The sequence below is a fragment of the Gavia stellata genome, chromosome 3 (assembly GCF_030936135.1).
Source record: "Gavia stellata isolate bGavSte3 chromosome 3, bGavSte3.hap2, whole genome shotgun sequence".
Taxonomy (NCBI): Eukaryota; Metazoa; Chordata; class Aves; order Gaviiformes; family Gaviidae; genus Gavia; species Gavia stellata.
Window position 1 is genome coordinate 65,619,373 of NC_082596.1, and position 13,032 is coordinate 65,632,404.

Here is a 13,032-nt window from a genome sequence, read left to right on the forward strand (position 1 = left end):
AACATTTTTATCTTCATGGTGGGGATCTAACAGAAGCCACTGAGACACTGTTCTTCCTTGAAACTACCTCACTTACTGGAAGCCAGTAGTTACCAGTTGTCCAGCACTGAGACATTCTCCAATTTGTTGTATGCTTATTCTGCAAAATAAATATGCTAAACCACTTCAACATACTTAAGATTGTACATACAGAACAAGATCTTCATTTGGTGTAGAATGTCCCAACAGCACTGCCTTCAATGGCATTATACTGTAGGATTTACAGAAAGTGAGAGTCTGGCATGAGAAGTATCTAAAGTATAATTATTTGATTAAGATACGTAGTAAAAATGTTTGATTTTTAAATAGTGGAGAGGACTTCCCCTGCACACAGAGGAACATTTTTTCATATAAGCAGAACAATGAAGTCCTGGTACTGCGTACTGGCAGCTGTGTTTCATGCACTCACTTTGGCAACAGAAAACATTTACTAGGACTATCTTTCTCTCTTCTTTGGAGTTACTATACATTTTTATTTTTCTATTTTCACTTGCTTAGCTGTTTTATTGTTACTGTTCATCTCCTCCCCCAAATTACAGCCTTGCCATTTTACTGGAAAATTAAAGCAACTCTGGACAATTTTTACTTTTATTTTAAATCAAAAGCCTGATGAAATTAGGTACTTTTCATGAAAAGTTTGTTTATATAAATTTGTTATAATTTATATCTAAGCAAAACAAAGTCCAAATTTATGCTTCATAAATCTCTCCTACCCTTCTTCTTTCACAAAATTTACTAATGCCTTTATGTTTCCATTCGAGCATTCCAATTTACATACAGGATTCTCTTATAACATGCCTCAGATAAATGGTATGTGTTACATCCCCCAGTTTGTATAGCCTGTAAGCAATTCACAGGCAGCTGTCTCTTTTCCTTCAGTTTACTAATAAAAATGTTAGATTAGTGTCTGGCCATGGATTTCTAAGAGTTTTTAAAATATAACAGATGCAAATGAAGAGCTCCAAAACCAGGCACTGCTCCTCTTACCTTTTTTTTTTTGTTTAAGCTAAAACCAAGGCAGGAGTTGAGAGTTCAGACTTTTTAACAGATCGTTAACAACAAGCTGGTGGGTCCACTAGCAGGTGTAGACAGGGCAGGGCGTGCTCCTGCTGCTGTCTCCCGTTCCTGTGACTGCTCCAGACCTCCTGGTTCTCACATGGAAATCCTCTTGGAGTTACCTGCCTCCGAGTGCAGGGTGTCACAAGCCCTCACGGCTTCAGTGCAAGACACCCAGCACCCTAGCACTGCCTTGGAGGGTTGAACCCCAACAACATCCCACACCTCTTTTCAGCCTCCCTTCCTCTTCAGAATCTCATCGCACAGCACAGCTCCCTTCACCAAGGTCCTGCTCCGCTCTGCCTTCCTGCGTTCCCCTTTCTCTCCTCCCTGCACCCTACTCCCACCTCTTGTCTCACCCCTTCATGGAGCTCATCGTCTCCTGAGTAAGTCCTACCATACCACCGGTAAATCCCGACACAAACCAAACGCAGCCACACGCCACTGTTTTGTATTCATTGTTTGGGTTTTTTTTTCATATTCTGTGCAGTCTAGCAACAGTGTCCACCTCACCTAGTCAGACTACAAGCTCCTTGGGCCTAAAGCTGCGTTCGTACAGGGCCTAGCGCAACAGTTCTCACTCGCAATCAGCCCCTTCCTGCGTTAGCCAGCTTAATAAAAACAGCATGTGTTGAGTAAGAGTGAATCAGTCTCTCCTTAAAGCATTTCAAAAATCTGGAGGAGTCTGACAGAAGGAAAAAAAGAAAATGAAAAGGGAGAGAAGAGGCAGGAGAGAAAGGAAACAAAATGGAGGAGATGGTTTTCACCAGAAGCACCATTCCCTCTGAGGTGCAACACACTCTCTTGCCACTGCCATCCTTCCCTGACGAAGGTCAGGCTAGAAGAAGCATTCCTCTCCTTTATTCCTAAGCAACACTTCTTCTCTTTTTCTTTTTTTTTTTCCCCCTCCCTAGATTACTTTTAACATTTTCTTCCTGCCCAGTCTGGCGCCTACAGGCAAAAAGTACCACCTTTACGGCACTCCCTTACTGACTGGGGTACCACAGGCCTGTGCTCTTACTACGTTTGCCAAGCGCTGAGCGGTATTTAAATCATTTTCACTTCTTTTCTTCATCTTCCCACCTGCCAGCAGCAGTCACAGCCTGCAAAATTATACTTCCTTCTTCATTTCAGGACTGGTTCATAGTGCCTAATGTAACAAACTGTAACACCCTCACTGCTAAACACACCATGACAATGAGGGGGCCCACATTAAGCCTTTAAAATACTAACCACCAAATGCACACAGGCTGCATTATTTCTTTGGCATACCTGAAACTCCACTTCAGTTGAGAAGCTAAAAGATTTAAAAAATAGAGTATTTTCCCTTCCACTTTTATCAACACATGCATAATCCCCCTCTACTCTCTCAGTCATAGCTCTGGGTTGTTTCGTTTCTTTTACTTAAAAATGAAAATCACAAAAAATAAAAAGCCTCAAGTTGGGGAATTGCTGAGCAACAACTCACAGGTGATTCCAACAGCTTTGCATGCAACTCTGGAAATTCAGGTACAATTTGCTAGTGGCTTGAATGCCAAATAAAAACAAAGACTCATCTGGGGCAAGAAGGACCTCGAAAATATTAAAAGTCTGAATATTTTGAATACACGTACAAATGTGCTCTGGGCCACCTCTTCCCATGTGGCTGTCACACAAAGCATATACACTTCATGCATGTATCTATGTATGACAGGATCACATGGTACACCACACCTAACTCTAGAAAACTAATTTTTACCCTCCTTCCAACAAGATGGAAAACACTTTATAACCAGCTAGCTTACCCCCTGGCAGCTGATAACCTGGGTTTGCAAACACTACCCCTGTGCCTGAGAAATCATTATGTTACCCTATGTAGACAGCAAAGACAAATTACCCATGTGTTAAGAGCAAAGAAGTGCCTGCCCTGCAGGCTCTCAAACCTATTTCACATGCAAGGTGAAATTCTTGCTCTTCTCCCAATAAGCCCTATCTGTACTTCCCAGCCCTAGTCACTCTCAGACCCAACATCTTTTGGCCCTAAGTCACCACGGAGGTGCATTGCCAGCTTCTCTGCTGCAAGACACTGTGAGTCAACAGGACTACTCAGATGATTAAAAATTAAATGCACAACGAAGTACTTTCAGCTGAGTCAAGGCCACAACATTCAATACTTGGCAGTCTCAAGGCCCTTTTCTGACCCAGGATAACACAGTAACATGTCAAGGGGGGAGGGGGGGAGTAAAGATATGAAAGTAAAAAAACCATACAGATACTATATAACCTTATGAGTAGCCCAAGATTTTCCTGACCACAGCCTGAGTAAAAATAATATGGTAGAAGGCATGTCAGGAACAGGAACCAACAGCACTGCCTGCCCTCCTCCACTGGGGAGGGATGCTGTCCGTGGGGCTGAAGCATGGTTCTTGATGGAAAAGCTTCAACAGCGAGAATAACTACAAAAAGCCGCAGCAGAGGATAGAAAACCACAGCACTTCCAGGACAGAATGTGCTTCAAGGCCATACCAGAACACCTGATTTTAGCAGAAGCATACATGAGGGCGGAATTCAGCCTATATTCTGTACACCTCAAGTTTCTGTTCACAGAGGAGGAAAAGAAAGCCTCTCAAGTTGAATCAGCAATCTGCAGAGGAGTAAAACTAATCCTACGGCCTGCTGGACAGAATGACCCCCGTGCCTTAGAAAACAATATAAGGGCAGTGTCAGTAAATCTGCATACCAAAAAGAGAAAATTGAGAAACTTAAGTCTTGAGCACGGACCTATGACAACTCCTTAAAAAAAAAAAAAACAAAACTAAAAAACCCCAAAAAACAACTTTCTTTTAAATCCAAAAAATCTTTGTCACTTGTAAAAAATGTTCACTTCACTGACACGGTGATTTTATTTAAATAAACTCTATTAAGAACCAAGGATAACATTTCTCTTGGTCATAAGATTGAAGCATTTCTTCTTATCCAATTAACTAATTGATTAGCTCTTCAGCTGTGACTTAGCAAATATAAAACACAGCAGCCACCCTCCTGGCCCATCAATGCAAACACGCCCTTTTTCCAAGATCCACCTTTATTTAGGCCCATCAGTTTGCTGCTTCTTTACAGTTAAAGAAGGTAAGGACCAATTTGGCACCCAAGAAATGAGCTTCCAGGTGGCTAGTGACATCGGTTAAGCCAGTTACCTTAATTCCTGTGAGAGAAACTGCTGTGTGACTTTAACTCTCACCCTTCACTCCTGCAACAAGGGCTCAGAGCTTGAGCTGACGCAAGAAGCAGGACGGGCAGAGAGATGAGACGGCTCCTCTTGTTAAAAATAAAGTGCTTAGAATGGAGAGTGCATAAGAACAGCTCTCCTATTTCAACATCATGTGAAAGAGCATTTTAGTGTTTTCACCATCTCCAGATGGATGGTTTTCCATCACGACAGTTTCCATAAGGGCACCGTACATGACACTGGTAAAACATGGCAGCCCCATTTAACACCAGACAAAGCTGCAGTTTTACCACTGCATCTTGTGTCAAGCGCACCAAGGTGTTTCAGGCGGCAGCTGATGGATTTTCACACAAAGTAAGTATGTATGCACCCATAAGGAACTTCGTTTAAGTGACCAAAATCCAAAAGCAGATGGGAAAGCCATATTTTGAGTCTTTTAAATGGGCTAGTAATCATGATGAAAACATTTAAGTCAGCTTGTCACTAGGACTTTTTGGAGTTGTGGTTTACAGAAAGGGCAAGAAAACATAAAAAAAGTGGGGTTCTTGGTTTAGTTTACATTTCTGTTCTAGTGTGCACCCAATTTGTCCATCAGGGTCTTGATCCAAGTTGTAGCAAAAATCAAGTTTAGGACCATTCTTGTAAGTTTTAAGGACAAACAGATGGGTTCAATTTTTTACAATTCCAATTCTTCGGAGCTGTCTTCCCTCTACGCCTTACATTTTGAAAGTTATATTGCCAAGCAGTGACAGCCCCAACTTTAGTTGTCCTAAAACCATGGGACTTTCACGAAAGCAGCTTAATGACAAAAAAAAAAAAATCCAACGTTGCTTCAAAACTTTATGAAAAACATGTAACTATTAACACACAATTCTGGAAAATTGCTTTGCTGCTGCGGGGTCTCGTAGCCAGTGGAGAAAGCACAACATTATATAAAATCCTGAAAGAACTCAGCTAATTGAATAAACCCACCCTCTTCCACAATGGTGCAGATTACTCCATCCAGGATGGTCTTGAAAATGAGTTTAACTCTACAGATAACTATGTTCCTCACAACAAAAGGAATGAAAATGAGAGGAAAACGTTGTTGTTCACCAAACAGAAAATAAACAAAAAAACAGCACAAGGCTAGTAAGGAAAGAATGGTTAATCTCACATTTCTAAGAGGGTATTGTAAACAAAGAATGGTGAACAACAAAAAACAAAATATTAAAAAAAGAAGATACAAAAGTGCTTAATGGTGTTTTTTTAAATATTTACTTTGCTGCTATTTGGAGAATAATTTGTTCCATTTAGTAGTGTTGGGCTCAAAGGACTGCTTTAATCCAGAGAGATTAATTATAGCCTTTGGAGTTAAAAACACAATTTGGGAAGCGAAGCAGAGAAGAGGAGAGAGACGCCTCTCATGCTGGCGATTAACAAGTTTATGCGTTTTGGGGCTACACCACACGGGCTGTGCCCTTGCTACACCTGCACGCTACAGGCAGAATGGTGCACAGGATGCCCATAAATCAGGGAAAAACAGCCCCTGAGATGTTCAGGAAAGACACTACCCTACAGCACTGCTGTAGGCAACTAAGATACTTCTCGGGTGTCCTTCACCAAAATACAAGTTCACCTGCACTTTATGAAGATGTCCTCTCTGATCTTGGCTTTTGTGACCTGCGCCAGAAACAATGAGTCGCCATGCCAAGACAAGCAGCAGTGCTCAGTGGGCACGGAACCCCACCACACTGCCTTTAAGCCTCTCGCTTGCTTTCGTACATCCCTCCCTCCGCTCACCGCCGTGTCCCGCACCAGGAGACACAGGGACCAGCAACAGCGAGCAGGGCAAGGCTGGGAGCAATCTTACCTAGTGAGGGGTCGGCTGCTCCCTCCTCCGAGCTCTCCTCAGCCCCCTCCTCCCCCAGGCCGGAAGTGGCCGAGTCCTCTGGGGCGGATGCGGAGCCAGGGGTGCTGGGTCCGCTGACAGACCCCGAGTCCCCTTCCTCACTGCTGGAGCCATAGCGGTCAGGCTGGGCGGCCGTCCCGCCCCCGCTGCAGCTCCTCCGCTCCTTGCGGTGCACTCGGGAGTGCAGCACCATTTGGTGGTAGGTGCGGAAGATCTTCCCGCACTCGAAGCACTCGGTGGACTTGTTCTGGGCGGCCCGCCGGCTCTGCCGCGATGCAGGGCGGTAGTCCAGGTCCCCCTGGGCCAGCGGGCAGCCGTCCCCCGGCGGGGCACTGCTGCTTTTCTCCGGGCGCCCACTGGTGCAGCTCTTCTTCTTCGGGTTGCTGGAAGCACTGGGCGAGTCCTGGTCTCGCTTGCGCTTCTCCTGGTTGACAAGGATATACTCTCTCTTATCCTTATCGTAAGTCACGTCCGCATCCGCCAGGGCCTCGTCCCATCCCACATACTTCACGTACTCTGAGGGCTCTACTACTTTTCCTTTGGTGGCCAGTTGCCAAGCTTGGTAGCTACTGACCGGATCCAGCTCAGCTACTCTTTTCCCAGGCTGTCCTCTTGTAAGTCTGTCCAGCCCTACAGACGGCCTTAGATTGAGACACTGCAAGAAAAACTGCTTCGTGACCGAGGAGCTTAGACTCCCATCAATTAAGCCCTCGGCTTTATCCCCGGCACTGCCCCACTGCGCCCGGTAGTGAACAGCATTATGAGCTTTCAGGTTTTCCATATTTGTAAACAGATTTCCACACTTGGTGCAAACTTCGTACAGAGACAGGCCTGTCACAATCGTCTCCTCCTGTATCACATCATTGATAGTGGCTATGAGCTCCAAATCATTTTTTGGTTTGTTTTTGCTCCCGGTCTTGGGGCCATGTGACTTCATGTGGTTTTTGAGAAACCAGGGCTCTTTGAATCTCCTGCCACAAATGTGACACCCGTGATCAAATGACCCCCTGTGCTTTTTCATGTGAGCTTTCAGGAACCAGGTTTGACTAAAGGCCTGACCACAGACTTCACATGGAAACTCGCCCGCGCTCAGCTCACTCTTGCAGTTCTCGGCGTAAGCCTCCCCATTTGGGACCTGAGCTGTTATATGGTCCTTCTCTACGTGGTTTAACAGCGTCTCCTCCCTCAGGGTCATGTAGCTACACAATCTGCACTTGAACGGTTTGTGGACCTGGTGCAGGTGCTGCTCCAGGTCCTTCTTCCTTTCGAATTTGTTTTTGCAGAAGGTGCACTGGTAAGAGGTCAGCTTGCCATCCTCCTCGGCTGGTGCCACCTCTGTGACCTCCTTCTTGCTGCTTCTCAACAAGATCTTGCTGCTATCTACCCGAGTGGTACCATTCAAGATCTTGTTGCAGGCAGACGTGCTTTTAGTGGGGCTGGTGCACCCGCCCAGGCCCTCTGAAACGCCCATCTCCCCCAGCTGCGCCTCTCCCATCTCCGCCTCATGCCCCTGACTTAAAGTGCCTGTTCTGTGACTACGGATGTGGATCTTCAGGTTGCCCTTCTGGGAAGCTCTGTGATCACAGTAAGGGCATTTGTAGGGCTTCTCGCCTGTGTGCTTCCTCATGTGCTGCGACAAGGAGCTCTGAAAAGGGAAACTTTTACCGCAGATGCAGCAGCTGTGGCACATGGTCTTGTCAGCATCCATGTCATTCTTGCTTAGCTTGCCTGGGCTGGAGGATCTCCGTAACTCCATTTCTGCCTCTCTGCTATGATCCATCTGTATTACTGCAACATCAGGTGAGCGGGGCAGGAGGACAAAAGCATGTCCGGCAGGAGAGGAGGGCTGGACCACGTTTTCAATCATACGGTTCTGCAGAGAAATGTTTTATTGCTTCATTCTCAGGGTAACGTTTCTCCTTTCAGCTGCTCAAGAGAGTCCGAAGCACCAATTTATTTCCGTGTGCTCTGTAAGCGGCTAGCATACATCACCTGAAACAAGAACAAAATCACACGAATGTATAGAAATTGTATAAGTAGATTCTTAAATATATTTAAACCTATTAATATTTTAACTCAACAGCTTCCATCACTCGCCCCACATTCAGAGCAGCAGCAGCTTCTCCTTTTGCTGATATTCTAGACTTCAATGGCAAGCACCATTAATAAACAAGTAAAATTTAAAAAAGAGCAAACATTGATTTCCATACACTGACATCGCAGTGTCTTTAATAAAGTGCAAAGTTTAAAAATATTTTTTGTTTTAAAACCAGGAAGAAATGGCTAAAAATACACCTTAAATGAGGAAAACATTTCTTGAGAGGGTTATTACACTTTAAATCTGTGGCTTTACCATCATGTGTCATTTCATGTAAAATACTTACTTGCCAAAGATAAAAGGCTCTCCTAGAGACTTTAGCAAGTATCATATTCCTGTTGGCAACTGCATTACTTTGCGTCTCAAACAGCTCTGCTGTGCTTGATGTGGCATGCACAGAGCAGGCGCAGAGGCTGAGGACGCTCAGTGCTTTGATTAGAGAGAAAACAAGAATCCAGAGCCTGACAAGGCATTCAGGAAAACTAAAAGTTATTTCCTGATGAACAACGAAGGGAAAAAACTCTCTAAGTATAATATTTAGTCTCAGTCTAAGTAAAGTAAATTGATAATGTGCGTAGGTATCAAATGATCTTAAAAGTGAGTGATTTATGTCAACAAGACACATGGGAAACCACAGCACCACCCACCTCAATGAAACAGAATCTTAACCATAAACAAACAAACCAACCAGCTTTGATTAACAAAACAGATTAATAAAAGTTTAAAAGCTTCTGTATCTTGTCATGATTAAAAGCAAGGGTCAATATCTGCCTCAGCAATGCAAGATGCAACACACCAGCAATTCTCCACCTTGTATACGGCAAAACCCAATGGTTAAGATCTCCATAGTTTGTTTCTTTTCCAATTACCACACTGTAAAACAATGAGGATAGGAAGGAGGGAAGATTTTTAAGTACGACAAACACCACATGACTAAGATCAAATACCATATTCTCCAATAAAAGAGAACCAATCTATTACTACATTAAGAAAACATCAGCTTCTTAAAACAGCTAAAAATATGTAGAGCAGTAAGACGACTATATATTAATAGATCTGTCATTTGATATCTATGACTCAATAAATAAAGAGCTACAGAACTACAGTTGCAAATTTCAAGGTTTCTTATTGTACTCACCTCTGAGTCTCTTCAATATGTAAATAAATAAATAGTCTAACCACATCACCAGTGTGAGCCTGACAAAAAGCAAGGCAGAACTGATGCAATGCTCATCTCAGTTACACACTATAGAATAACTTCATTATATTTAAGTTAATCTAACCTCCTCATTTGCTACAAGACCATTAATTTCTGGGTTTGATTTTCCGCATATCTAGTATCCGTTCAGCATGTTAAGAGTTATCAAGAGCATCCACCCAAACTACCTTTTCCTCAGAGAGCTGACAGTAGTATCTACGGGATGCATTACAAATGCAATTTCATTTCTCGAATGAAGCATTTTTATATTATGACTAATTCATTACGACTAAAAAAACAAACAAAAAAAATCGCATCAGATCACAAACTCAGAAGTCCATATGAGCAAGAACTGTACACACAAGAATATCTAAATTAATCTCTGATATTAGCCGTTTCAAACCAAATTGAGGAGCAGCCTCAGAAGAAACTCCCTGGGTATATAAAGGATGGCAGCAACTGGAAGTTGTGGCTGTAGCAGAAGGTATGAACATGCCAAACAGCAAATACAAATCATACTGATGAATAAAACAATTCAGAGTAGCATCTTATTTATCTGACACGTAATCTAAATCTGCCAATTAACAACCCATATTGTCCTGTAATCAAAGACTAAACCTAAAACTCATTAAATCATAAGAAGAAACACAAGCGTAACTTCTTGCATTTAACACAATAGTATACATGAACAAGCAACAGCTTCTTCTGAAATGTTCTGCACAATTGTAGAAAAAAAAGATAGCAAACTCTGGGGACAGATTTTTCCAGCTATTTTTTTTTTTTTTTTTTACAATGTTTTCTACATTCTGCATTTTCTACAGTTTACACCAGTGAGAACACTGCTTATTGGTTAGCTGACTTTTAGACTAGCAACATTTTTTTTTTTTTTTTAAATGTAGGTCCCATTTTAACTCAACTTTCTACAGTGCTTCCTGTCTGAAAGTTCAGAAGAGCTTTAGAGCCAAACTGCTGTATGCAGCAGTTGAGGCACATATAAATCCAAAGCTTCAGAGTCCCTTTGTTTACTCAGCCACAACTTCCCTGTGCTTACTCTTGACATATTTCACTTTAATTATTTATAGCATTTTCATTAATGAAACCTAGTTATGAAAATGAGGATATGAAGAAAGCATTACTTTAAGTAAGAGGGATATTAGCTGCTCGCAGGAGATCCCCCTAGCCCTATATGAAATTAGGCCTGAAGGGGGAAAAAGTCAGAGTTAAAACATTACCGAATTATGTTATAGGTCTAAAATACTTAATGGAATTGTTACCGTCTTCACCAAAATATTCTGAGAAAGTTGTTTCATCTTTATTACTTTAGCTTGGCCAATGCACCACAATTCGTTAACTTTAAAAGCTGAAATAAAGTATTCCTAGATTTGAATTCTCTGAATTCATACACATTTAAGACTCACAAAATTTCAAGTCTGATCTTCCACAGACAGAAATTCCAGGGGGAAGAAGGGTGTTCACCCCATCTGAGTTGGCTTTACACAGTGTGCGGAGATCTCCCTTAGGCTTTGGTAAATTGAGTGACACAAACATATATGAACACCTTACAACTCGCTCCTCACATCAATTGAGTGCCACTTAAAAGTAATTCTTTTAGAGGGGCTCTTTGCAGAACAGCAAAGCCAGTGTTCATCAGAAAGAAGCAACAAAACTATAATAAAAATGACAACTTTGAAAAAAGCTTCAATTCGGAAGACTGAACTTTCAAAATGAGGAAAATAACACTTGTAAAGAATCCTACCTATAGAAAATAACATTTTGGCTTAATAATTTCCACCCTGGTATTACTTATTAAACAATTAGTTCAACATCAAAAACGGCACAAGGGATGGAAGATGTCAACTGGTAAATGAGACCACACTGATTACTTTTCTGCTCAGAAATAGTGTGGCCAGCAGGAGTAGGGAGGTGATCGTGCCTCTGTACTCGGCGCTGGTGAGGCCACACCTCGAATACTGTGTTCAGTTTTGGGCCCCTCACTACAAGAAGGACATTGAGGTGCTGGAGCGTGTCCAGAGAAGGGCGACGAAGCTGGTGAGGGGTCTGGAGCACAAGTCTTATGAGGAGTGGCTGAGGGAACTGGGCTCATTTAGCCTGGAGAAGAGGAGGCTGAGGGGAGACCTTATCGCTCTCTACAATTACCTGAAAGGGGGTTGCAGAGAGGTGGGTGCTGGTGTCTTCTCCCAGGTGACTAGTGACAGGACAAGAGGAAATGGCCTCAAGTTGCACCAGAGGAGGTTTAGGCTGGATATTAGGAAAGATTTCTTTACTGAGAGAGTGGTGAAACACTGGAACAGGCTGCCCAGGGATGTGATACAGTCACCATCACTGGAGGTGTTTAAGGAATGTGTGCACGTGGCATTGTGGGACATGGTTTAGTGGGCATGGTGGTGTCGGGTTACTGGTTGGACTTGATGATCTTACAGGTCTTTTCCAACCTTAATGATCCTGTGATTCTGTGAGTAAAATTTTGCCATAGCTATTCTTGTTTCTTTCTGGCTGACTGCAATGATAAAAATACTTGTATTTTGAAATAATTACAAATTTGGAAGTATTCTGAAATAATTCTCTTCCAGCACACATGGAATGTGGCCACCCCCAGCTACCCTAAGGCTACTAAAAAATGTTTCAACTCACAGTAATTTCAGGTGGTAGCCAGTAACTTTTCATCACTTTGGTCCAAGTTCACCCTGCAGTTCCTTAGCACCGGCTTGTCACACAGAATCCATAGCAGAGTCACATCCAGCCTGCAGATTTCTCCCAGACTGTCACAGCATGGAGATCCCCACTAACACAGAGTCAAGCCGTAAGGAAATGCAAGTGAATGTAAACTGTAAATTAATACATAGTCTTTAAAAATCTTTTGTGTGTTTTAACGGCATTGCAGCCTATGCCAAATGCCATACAACTCCTAGAGGGGGACTGATATTCTCCTGTAAGGAGCATATGAACTGTAAGGAGCAAGATTCACTTTATTTTGGTCAGTATCCGGGAGCCATTTTCAGTCCCTTTAAAATACCCTGAGGCACTTAACATCATCACTGTTTACATGCAGGTTGGTATATAAAGCAAGGTGGAAGAGAAACACAAAGACCCAAAAACAGGAGGGGTGGAGTGCAGAGAAATGCCTTTGCTCAGCCAGATATTTCAGTTGTAAGGCTTGTTCCTGCACCCCGTGCCTCACAGAGAGTCTTTGCTGTGACCCACATGGGAACAAATATAAATAAACTTTTTTTACACCCACCCCTCCACCCGCCCCAAAGGGAAAACAAGCTTTCCTACAAGCTTAAACCACGTATTTGTCAGAATCGACTCTATTTCAAACGTTTAGGCATCAAAACTTTTCTGGTTTTAAAAACTAACTCACACAGAGTTCTTGGCTTGAGAGAAAACACATTTGGCCAAAGCAACCTGCTCTCACCACAGAGCCCCAGCGCCTTTCCCAGCATCAGCCACGGCATCCCCAGCGAGCCTGTGGTAGCCTATCCCTGCTGGCAGCGCGGCAGGTACGCCGGTGCACGGCTGCA

General features: G+C 43.0%; 1 protein-coding gene across 1 annotated transcript in view; it reads right to left on the reverse strand.

The window, feature by feature from the left end:
- ZNF516 (zinc finger protein 516) overlaps window positions 1–8,094 on the reverse strand; it is a 59,161-nt gene extending 51,067 nt beyond the window's left edge. The window contains exon 1 of the mRNA XM_059815528.1: window positions 6,156–8,094. Coding sequence (XP_059671511.1) covers window positions 6,156–8,061 — 1,906 coding nt within the window. The 5' untranslated portion in view covers window positions 8,062–8,094. The remainder of the gene's footprint in view (window positions 1–6,155) is intronic.
- Between the last annotated feature and the right edge of the window lie 4,938 nt (window positions 8,095–13,032).